This window comes from Lonchura striata, chromosome 15 (assembly GCF_050655825.1).
Source record: "Lonchura striata isolate lonStrDom1 chromosome 15, ASM5065582v1, whole genome shotgun sequence".
In the NCBI taxonomy this organism is placed as follows: Eukaryota; Metazoa; Chordata; class Aves; order Passeriformes; family Estrildidae; genus Lonchura; species Lonchura striata.
The window spans coordinates 9,081,033-9,092,385 of record NC_140717.1 but is presented as its reverse complement, the minus strand read 5'-3'; the positions used below and the strand labels follow the sequence as shown (position 1 = coordinate 9,092,385).

The 11,353-nt window shown below is 37.8% G+C and overlaps 1 protein-coding gene across 8 annotated transcripts in view; it reads right to left on the bottom strand.

Annotated features, from left to right (window-relative positions):
• Nucleotides 1-1,214: 1,214 nt before the first annotated feature.
• The window catches only part of LOC110478099 (septin-2), a 35,048-nt gene continuing 24,909 nt past the window's right edge, over nt 1,215-11,353 (bottom strand). For 4 of the 8 annotated variants that reach the window (XM_085592711.1, XM_085592714.1, XM_021544542.3 and 1 more), the window contains 2 exons: nt 8,613-8,706; nt 1,215-2,021 (listed from right to left, as the gene is read on the bottom strand). In XM_085592711.1, the coding sequence (XP_085448837.1) occupies nt 8,638-8,706 (69 nt within the window). In that variant the 3' untranslated portion in view covers nt 1,215-2,021; nt 8,613-8,637. The remainder of the gene's footprint in view (nt 2,022-8,612; nt 8,707-11,353) is intronic. The other 4 variants (XM_085592710.1, XM_085592712.1, XM_021544541.3 and 1 more) reach the window with 1 other exon arrangement.

The following is an 11,353-nucleotide window of genomic DNA, read 5'->3' as shown; positions in this document are numbered from 1 at the left end:
ACAATTATTAAAATAGATCTCAAATTTTGAGCCAAAATGCTCCATCTGGAATCCACAAACCCAAAGAAAGTACAGACTATCAATCAATACTCAGTATCACCAAGTAAAAATCTTTTCACTGAGACTTCCTATACAAGAACTGTGACAGTGACTTTAGGTGCCTTGCTTTAAAGAGAGAAAAAAACTCCTCTAGATGCTTTTGATAGTCTGCTTCCCCATTGTCCTAGCTGGCTTTGAAAGGCAAAACTTTCATGCTACCTTTGCCCAGAGAGCTAATCTAGCTTGTAACTAAGGTCTCCAACTGAAGTCTGGGTTTCTCAGGAGGGGTGTGGCTGTACTGACTTTCACCAGAACAAACGGACAGCACATAATTAAAAGGGTTACAAAACATGATGCAAAATCCTGGAAGAAAAACAACAAGAAATGCGCAAAAAACAGCAAACAAATTATGAGAAAAAGTTTGCCATTAAATCTCTCACCTTGGCCCTCTGGACAGACATGGTTAAATTCAAATCTTCATAAAAATGGTAGAAAATTTGCGTGAATGCAAATCTGACACTCCATTTCTTCTTTCAACTTCATTATAGCAGCCACTGAAGTAACAATACAATGTCCATTTTATGCAGTTCAACTCCAAGCAAGCCAAATATGCATCCGAGTAATGCCAATCATTTGTGAATCCTATCCTGATTAAACAGTCATTGCTAGACAGCAAAATTAGGGGTAATCATTACATGAAAGACACCCCAATTTAGTACAAAAGACAAAGTGTCTCAATCCCATATTTGGAAAGTAATTTACACTTGTGCATATATAAAACACACAAGACTACAAAGGCATGCAGAAGAGAGCTGTAACTCAGCAATGACAAAGGAAATAACAACATTCTTGAACTTATAAAGTAAGGTGTGTGATCAGATTTTCCAAGATATTCACTCATTTAAAGACACCAGTAGGTGCTTAATGAACTTTGGAAAAAAATAGATGAGAAGTTTTGCCACCTAACTTACAGGTAAAACTCTTTTAAAGTTGTTTTGAAATGAAATCAACACAGTTTGCAGGTATACAAATTTTAGAAAACACCTTCATACCCCAGGGTAAACATCACAATTCCTTTGAAAATGCACTGTCCACAACACCATTACAGCATTTCATACATTAGCTTGAAAAGGCAAAATAAAACAAGAAAAACCACCCCAAAAAGAAAATCAACATTTTCCACATTCATACAATTTATTACAAAACTTCAATGAAAAGTAGTGCTATGGTATATATAAAAAATCAGTACATGCCATTGCTCAGCTGACAGATAGAAATGCCTGTGACAAATTTTTGCCATCAATTCTTGAGACCTGAAGCCAAACCTCCAGAGGCATCCACACAAGTTGTTGGTGTGTGGAGTGTTTATGGTGTGTTAAGGCACGGCAATTTAGGAAAGTCAGCTTTTTCCAATCACTGGTGAAATCATTAGCATTTCGTACATTTTCTCATACATCATACAAATGCAAATCACCAGAGATGAAGCTTCCAAAGCAACAAAAGCACAGAGGAAGTTCTGAAGAACTGATATGATACACAATAACCTAGAATGGCAGGTGAAAGTTATAATACTGTGCAAACACACATACGTTTACCATAAACAGGCCACAAAGTCTTAGTATTAACCACGAAACTGTTCAGAACAACCTAGCAGATAAATGATTAATTCCTTAAATCCACCACAATGACTAGTCCAAACAGTGTACTCTTGGCAGTTTCTGAATAAAAAGGAGGATAATAAAAGAAGGATAATAAAACCACATTGGTAAGTATGAAGACAGTGTTACGAAAGGAATCAAAAAAGATACATGGTAAGTTGAATAACATTGATTATATAAAACAAGCAATTTTACAACACGATCTTCAGACTTTGTGTTTGTTTTAACGCAGGTCCTGGTCTGTGGCATCCAGCTTTTGCATTTGAACGTTACCACTCGGGCAAAGAAAAGAGAGCACCCATCCACTTAGAGAACCGTATGCTGCTGGAACAAAAGTGGAAAACAGAGCATTAGAAAGGACAAACTCTCGGCACTGTCAGAGCACTGGGGCTGTTGGAGCCCCTCTGAGCAAAGCAGCATAATCTAGGGAATGGGGAGTTTCAGTTCCTGCAGCACAGGCACCTGCATTACAATTAGATCAGCTGAGCAGTTTGGTCCTAAATATTTATTCCAAATGTCCAATAAGAGCTTCTAAATGAGAACTTATTTTTAGCTACATAGTTTCTTAGGCACCCATAGGCTGCAAGAACACAAGGAGAGTGTTACAGCTCCTCTCAACAGTCCTGCACACAACACATCGACCTTGGCCTGTTCTATGAAACATTATTGCTTGCTGAGGGAAACAAACCACTCAGCGAAACAGGGCTAGCAGTAAACAGCAAACTTGACATCATGCACCAACGTTGATTGCTAAGGTAAAGCAGGAAAGCAGACATTTTTTTCAAGCATTCATACAGCAGTGTTCCTGTGACTGGAAAAAAAAAAGGGGGATACTGGTCTGTAATTTCAAAAATAACTACCAGTTTTGACTATTTCTATAGTTATTGCCAATCAAAAAGGCTGCTACAAAGAAAGCAGAATCCCAGCTTTCCCTGAAAGTTGAATCCTTCTTAAGAAGTTGTGTCAGATTTGGAACTCGGGGGATACACCTCAAATTCTCCAGTCCCAAAAAAACTCATTCCTTACAGAAAAAATCAGTTTAATCTAAATGCTCTTTTCTGGAGAAAATAGAATTATTCTATAAAACACTATTGTGCCAACTTATTTGTAAAATACACTGTAACACTCATCCAGACTGCAGTGGGGATAAAGAGCAACGTGCTTTGCTCTTTGCCCTTCTCACTGGAGTTCTGTTCAATACACAAATCCTTCTCATTTTAAGGAGCCCATCACTTTTAATAACAACTAAAACAAGCAAGCAAGCAATAAGGCTTTAAAGCCATAGTCCATAAATTGCTAAGCAAATTCAATACTCAAATTCAAACTCAGCCTGTTGTGCTACACTGCTACTTTGAGTTGGAAAGAGAAACTAAACCAAGTTTCTGCCACTGCCTGCCCAACTCTAATCTGTTACAGAAGATATCTCAAGAAAAAAACTGTAATTCATGTTTCAGACTCACAAAAAGACTGGAATTTCCAATAAACATGAAGGCTTGGGTTCTGAGCACAGCTGTGCATTGATGTTAGCAACATTAGCTACATGATACCCACATTTTATAAGCTGCAGAACACACTTGGGGCAAAGTATGCTTGTGTACTTTTAACGTGGATTCATTTTACTGCTCTTTCTTCCTCATCTTGTAAGGCAATATTTTATGATACAATTAGGTTAATACTATTCTTGACAAGTTTGACCTCTAGCTTTACTAGACCTTACAGCCCCCCATGTTCATTTCACCAACACAGAGTTAACAAATGCCTCCATCTGCAACATGAGGTCATACCATCATTGAATAAAGAGGGTATTTCTCCAGTGTGCCATTAAAACAAAACTCTCTCAGTAAGCAGCATAACTAGCAAGTACTACATACACCTGCACCTGATCCTGTGGTCACATAGCTCAGAATCCTGTATTTATGAAGATTTTGAACACCTTGTAAAGGAAATGGGTTTGTCTCCCCCTCAGCTCTTCCCAGAAGACCACTACAATTCAGAGTGACTTGGCACCCCTGTGTTCCCTTCTGAACTCCAAATGAGAGAAATTTGCTTGATAAGCAGCTACAGTTTCTCACTCAATTCAATTGTTTTTCTTCAAATAGCACCCATTTTATGATAACTACAGCCCTTCGAGTGTCCCATCATCAGCAAGAACTTTGAGAAATGGCATCTTTCCAAAAGGCAGAGGAGTACTGGATGACGCCAGTACTCTGCTGTAGGTTTTGACTCGGTTCATCACCACACCCCAAACATTTTGGTTTTCTGGTGTTTCAGTCACCCTCTGTCGACTTCACTGCTTCAAATTTGTTTCCTTTCCTTTGCTACTCTGTAGCAAGACCTCAGACTTCCCCACAGCAAACATCATCAGCCAAGTTCACAGTAAGTTACAAAATTGGCCTTTAAACTGATTACCAATGCTCATCAGTTAAATATGTCAATAGGGGTGATAACCAGAGTCACATCTACATACCAGGATCCAAGCTTCAAAACTATTACAAATATTCCTCTGTTTCTTTAGGAAAAAGTGGCCCTGATACATTTTCAGGTTCCCCATGTTACCATAAAATTTCCAACAGAAGTCTGTTCTGTAAAGGTGGAAAAAGTTGTGCCAGCCCATTAATGCAGGGCTTGCTGAACAACTCCACAGTCAAAAGAACTGAGGAGAGCTGGACACTGACAGCACTTTCCTGGTCTAGTTTCTAGCCAGAGAAACATCCATTGGCAGTGCCAGGCAGTTGTTACAAATACTACAAATTTGCCCAACCTTCACATTCCCTAGGTTCTCAATTTCAGCTGCCAAAAAACTACGACATCATCTCTACATCCTCAAATGACATTTGTCATCAGATCAATTCAGCATTCAGCAGCATCATTTTAGAAGGCTGGTTGCTATGACAGTGCTTTGTGTTGTTCTGTTAAATGATGTCAATTCATTGGTAGAAGAAAGGAACTGTTTGGTGTCTTTAGCACTGTTCTTATCAAGAACCAGTTAATGTGCTCAGGAGGCTTTAAAATACTTGTGGAAATCACAAGCTATACTAAAAGAATTTTCAACATCCTACAGATATTTTAAGCGCAAGATGCTTCGGTTTCTTTTTTGTCTGAACATATTTCCCTAACTATAACTACATTTCCAGATGGCTGTATTAGCATTCCACAGCCTGGCTTCTGTTACTGATTTGTCCCAGTATGATCTTGAAACTGAGTGAAGACAGACAAATCAGATTTGTAAGAATAACAAGAGGAAAACAGATTGCAGAGAGATACATTTTGAGAAGCACAGAAGGAAAAGGAAGAAACATCCACCAATAACCATTTCACTTGGTATAATTATTCCAGCTTTTCATAATAATTGCTCATCAAATTCAGAAACTAGTAAATATGCTATTGGAGTTACTGCAGGCTTATTTCAAAAGCATTTCATATTTGAGTACCCAAATAAAACTGAACATGTTTTAGGTTTTGCTATCTTATTCCTCCCATCTTTCTCTTCAATCCTTCATGTGAACTGTCAAATATAAGAACCAATATATTCCTACACTTTATAGCAGTGTCTTGTGTTTTACAAGAAAAAACAAAGCCGAGAAAGATTAGCAAGGGGAGTATATCAAAAGTCAGGGTAAAAAAAATGTTACTGCTTATTCTAAGAATATTCTGGTGTCTAGCTGTGCTCTCATTGCCTGCTCCACCTGCACTAGTTGCACACAGAAGCCATTAAATGTTTAGACGAAAGAGACAAAAGTGTAGGTCAACACACCTTTGTCAGGGCTGCACTCAAAAGATCTTAATCACCACAATCTGTTCTCACAGGCTTTTGTCAGAAACTGCAGTTGCAAACAGGAATGACCAGTGTGCCAAAATCATCTTCCTTTCCTACCTCTAACCCAGTCTTCACCAGCATTCATCTTCATTCCCTTTCAGGATTCTACTTCTCCACAGCATGAAATCTGTCTGCCATCTTTGGAAACTTTGAATGTATTTCCTGCATCTAATTTTTTGCCTTTGTCACTCTCCTTAGTCTTCTCTTACTCCAGCCTTGAAAGTAAAGGAAACTTCTTGAAGTGAACGCTCTCTTTGCTCTTTCCATAAAACCTTTAAAGATGACCCTATTCAAAGGGGATAAGGCAAACCAGATCTTCCAGTCATCCCATCTGTGTAGTACTTTCTGGTAACACAGACTTGTCAGCCTTTTTGCAAGAATTTGAGTTTAGCACTTTTTAATCATTATGCAATGCTCCTCCCAGAAAACCTCAAAGAATTCAGCAATCTCCTCCCCACTCCAAAATACAACTGAAATCAGAAGTGGGTATTTCACATATTTGGATATTAACACATTTCATTACCCTACTGTTTATTCTCCAGCTCTTAACTATGAAGGTCTTCATACCATACCACACCCCACTTTTCCCAAAATACCTGAAAACTGTGCTTTATGAAGGGGAAAATATTTTAAGATACTTTTGAAGAAAACACAAAAATTAAATATGTATCCAAAATAAAAGGGAAAACATTAATTTTTACATAAACTCTCTGTCTATAAAGTCACATATTTTTCTCAGCACAAAGTAAAGGTACAAAAGAGCAATGGGAGGAGAGACTGTGCTTTCAGTGATCCTTTAAATTTCTTGTAAAACTAGAACCTAGAAACTAGAAACTAGAACAAGAGATGTTCAAGATAAACTGCAGTAGAACAAAAATATTAATATCAACTACATTTAAATGTGTTGGTAGTTTGGCTCTGTTAACCACGGTGTTAATTACAAGTTTCCTGGTTTCTCTAGAAATAGTGATTTCAATAAAATATGGCAAATAAATCTGATGGGAATGGTGGAGGCTGAACTCATCACTCCTCCTAAGTTGCAAAATCAGTTAACATGCATGAGAGAAACTTCCCTAAGGCTAAGCTCTGGATGAGGATTCCTTTCCACATGCTGCCAGGATCATATAGCAACATCCTGGTTTAGGAGGACTGCATCTGCAGTTCTGACTGCATATGGGGTAACAATAAAAAAATCAATCTATCTTTCACTCTCTCTCTTAAGGGTAACAAAACTGGAACTTCAAAATCTTTCCTGAAAGCAATCTGTTAAACATGATTTTCACAGCAGCTGCAGAAATGTAGCTTAGCAAATTCCAAAGTAACAGCAGGACCTCCACGTATGAGGATCTCATTGAAATCCTTCTCAAAATCATCCACACTCAAGTATTTCAGCCCAATTAACTTCATCTCAAGGTTTAGTTCAAATCACAACAAGACCATGGGAACACTCGGTTAAATCTGCAAAGTCTCCTGCTTAACATACAGAGTGGTCCAAGCTGCACTCCAGATTAGCAGGGTGAGGTATCTACAAAAGAACATTTCCCTTGGACAGACATGAGCATGCTCAGGATTCTGTTTACTTACGTAGCCATGGCTGCAAATTCAGCCAGGGACAAACCATGCACCAGTTCCTTTTTAAAATTACCATATCCAGTATTGCCAGAAGCTGTGAAACACAGGGCCATTTCTGGGGCCATTTCTGGCTAACCATTAGTGGGAATACTACATCCCATCAACCCTCAGATACTGATTTAACAGCAAAGGCAGCACCTAGGAACTGAGGAAAGAAATCTCAATTTAATTGTACCCCTTGCCATCCTCTGCCCTGCCAACAACAACTGTGGACAAGGGTAGACTTATGGTGTGTTTTTCTTATTGAGTATCAGTTTGAAAGTGCCATGTGAGTTCTAACTCCTACAAAGAACTGAGCTCCTTAGCAAAAAATAGTAACAGTAATTTACACTAAAAAAGCGTTCCTACACCAAATAACCATTTCTACAAGTGGTAAGAATTTGGCCACATGACAACAAAATCACAGTGAAAACTTGGAACCTTCAATTCAGACTATAGTATTTAACAATATTGAACAGGCTGCAAAATGACCAGCTCCTGTCCAGGGAATGAGAGCTTTCTGTCAGACACTGCTTTCACAAACACCGTGTGGTCAGCCACAAAATTCTCCTCAATGTTTAGATTTCCAACTCTGGGAAAATATATCTTAGTATGGAAATTGGAAGACATGATGTGAAGACTCCTCCATCTGCAACAGTTGAAACTGTGACAGTAAGAAACCTGGGACTGAATTACTTATTTCCCCTTAAGTATTTCACTCAAAGATAACAGTGCCCATACCAGTAAAACCATCAACTTCTGCTTAAGCGAGAATCCAGTGAAGAAGTTTATTTCTTTATTTTTTTCTTCTTTTTATGTAAACAGGAAGACTAAAGGTTCAAATAAAGGCAACAAAAAATCTCCTTATTTTAGGCTTGGAATGTTGGCAGCTGACACAAGGTCATAAGGGATAATATAATCCATTTTATTCAAGCTTTACATTCCACAAGACCAGCAATCACAACTAGAGTATTAAACTGAAGTATTAAGCAATAAGACTTCTCATATCCTTCCATTTTTTGTTCTTGCATTTAAAAGAAAAATTCTACCAGAAGAAAGAATATGTGCTACAGGAATTTTTTTCTTCACTCACTCTGATCTCCCCTAATACATCATACATATAAAGGGAGTATGTATTCAATACAACTGAACAAAATTCTGTCTGGCTCTTTGAGAAAACTGTTAAAATCTCAGCAGCCTACATACTTCAAAACACTCTATCGTCTGTTTACGTATCAAATTAATTTTCTGACCAACTTGTGCTAACAGAAGCAAAGCCTGATGATCCAAAAGTAAGGCACTGAAGAGAAGGATTTACAGGTCTTAAAAACAGCTGGAAGATAACACTGGAATATATCTTTTCTAGTCTAATCATGACATCATTTTTTCCTATTACATACAGTAAATGCACGGCCAAAGTACAAAATTAACAACAATCATTGCCAAAATCTTCTGTAAGAGGTGAAAACAAGTCAGAAAAGCAATACCTGATGCATCCAGATGCTAAACACCTTAGTCATCACCAGGCTTCATCCTCATCTGGGCTTGCATCTGGGCAATCATCTCCTGCATGCGGCGCAGCTGGAAGAGAAAGACACCCCAGTGGTCACAGCAATTTCACGAGGAGCCCAAAAATCCAGGAACCTTAAAACTTTTTTTTTTCCCATGCAGAATACAGATCCTATTTTCCTCTTCACAGAAATTCACATAACTGAATACTTTGGTTTTCTCCATCTCATATCCTTCAGTTCAGCACATCTAACTTTCATGAAAGATTTGTAATACTTATAAGGCAAATTAAGCAACAGAATCCAAATCTTTTGAAGCCAGCTATGCTTGCAGACCTATGAATCAACATTTAACTCATAATAAGGAAAGCATGTCCTTTAGGTGTGCACAGAGCTACATCTGAGTGTAGCAGCTTTGTTCTGATACAGGTGCTCAAAGCATAAGATCATGTAGGAACATTCATCCTGTGACTATCAGAGAACTCTGCAAATTTTTAGCAGTAGTAACAGCAAAACATGAAAACAAGACTTAAAAAGCTATTTCAAAAGAGAAATAAAAAGATGTTTATAAAATTTGGAATGCCAGACTAAACATATTAAGCACTAATATTTTTTTCATCTAAACAATTACTTTTCCTGGAAAAAACTGTTTTCTTAAGGCATTTTCTTGTAACACTTAAAAGTTGGTTTCCATTTAATAAAAGGCCACTTATACATAATGCTTTGTTGCTAGTTGTTTTTCCTAAAAAAAAAAAAAATTAATCAGAACAAATGTTCCTAAGACAGAAGAAAGAACACTAATATGGATTTTCAAAGTATATATGCAAATACCTCTAATTTGCTTCACAAATGACTGGGTACTTCCTTCCAAATGCAGGTGGGGAAGCTCCACATACAGAACAACAAGAGCCCCATTTTACAAAGTGGGAAGGAAATGGGCTGCTATTTCCATGCACGCTATATAACCTATGAGTACACCTCAAACCAGAGATCATGTAGAAATCTGAGGATTGTATAGCAATTTCTCTTTTTTTATTTATGTAGAGAAGTGCTTTCGTTTATTTTCAAGGGGGAAACTGATAAAGCACTCTGTTTAAACAATTATACTCTATTTTCATCCAGTAAGCCACATTAACTATTGTGATTCTTGTTACTCCACCAGGTTCAATACAAATGAACCTGAGACAAATGCTAGAATATATGCATGTGGTGTTGAGCTGTTGTTCTGTTTTGTTTAAAATAATCCGACAAATGGAAAGAAACATCACAGAACAAGAAAAACTAACTGCAGGTGCCTATATCACTTTTTCTTGCCTGCACTTAGGTACAGATTTAGGAAGATTAACTAAAGAGTAAAAAAGATTGCAGCACAGCCAGCAGTACCAGAGCTTTTTAAAAACTCGCTGGCTTATGTACTTATCCTCTGGCTGCTGCAGCACAGGGTTCAGGAGAGGCTAATTCAGGTTCCTGTGACTGCTGCAGAGATGCCCTCTGACAAAAGGAAATTTGCACGGGAACAGCATGAAAAACAGCATAAAATACAGTTAAGTCTGTGAGGATTATTATAAACCCATCTGCATCTTTCTGCTCAGTACTTAAAACAAAAAGCTTCTGATCAAAAAGATGGCATAATGTTGCAGGAAGGAGGAAAAAGAAGAAGAAAGTTCCCCAAATGTGTGCTGCATTGATTTCATGATACAAGAAAAAAGAAAAGCTTCAAAGATCAACTTGTAAATATGTAAGACACCTGGTCTTTTGAACTTTCTCACTGCAGATCTACCATCAGAATAAAACTAGCTTTTTGTAAGCTCTCCTACTTGAGCTTTCCCAAGAGCACTCCAAGCTGAGCCATGAAACATTCCCAAAATAGAAACCATTCAGTAATCACAGGGGGAGATACTGCTGCACACATATTATGGTGATTGTTCAAATGCAGATTTTTGCTAATAGCCAACATTATATTTTAAGACTTAAATACAGAATTGAGAACTGAATTTCCTTAACTTTAACTGATAAAAATATGTCCATAGCACAAAATAAATCAGATGCTGCATATGACACAAAGATAAGGTAACACAAAAGCCCAAGGAAACCTACTCTGCTCTAGTGTTAAGAGTGTAAAAGATTTTCCTTTTCCATCCTCATGTGGTGTTTTTGAGACCTACTGGTGAAGTCTCAGTCTTTTCCATTAGGCAAGGAATGGCAAATTTCTGAAGCTAGTTTAGAATAATTCAGTAGAAAACCTTTCAGGCACAAGGTCTGTAAAAAAAATGAGGCATATTGTTTGAAAATTAAAAAAAGGGAATCAAGCTCTATTATACTCAAGTTGTAACCACACCAGTCTCTTCAAAAATTCATCTTTGAGTAGAGAACAGGATACAAGAGCTGTTCCTCCACATTACACTACAAAAAAAAACCAGCTCATGGTCCCCTTACTGGACCTACTGAATAGACAAAAAAACCCCTCTGCTCTTAATAAAGAAGACTGTAAAAGAATCACACAAAAGACTTAAATTGATCTCATATCAACATCTACATTCCCTTTGCTGCTGGGGACTGCAAGCAACAAGGGCAGAGAGTGACTTTGATCTTGCTCAGCAGAGTCCTCTCACTTGCAAGAGCAGCATTGATACATTTGTGTTCAGCCCCTAAAGAACGGATGCTACAACATGACAGCATAGGGCCAATGCATATCATGAGTGGAAGGAAACTAGGAAACA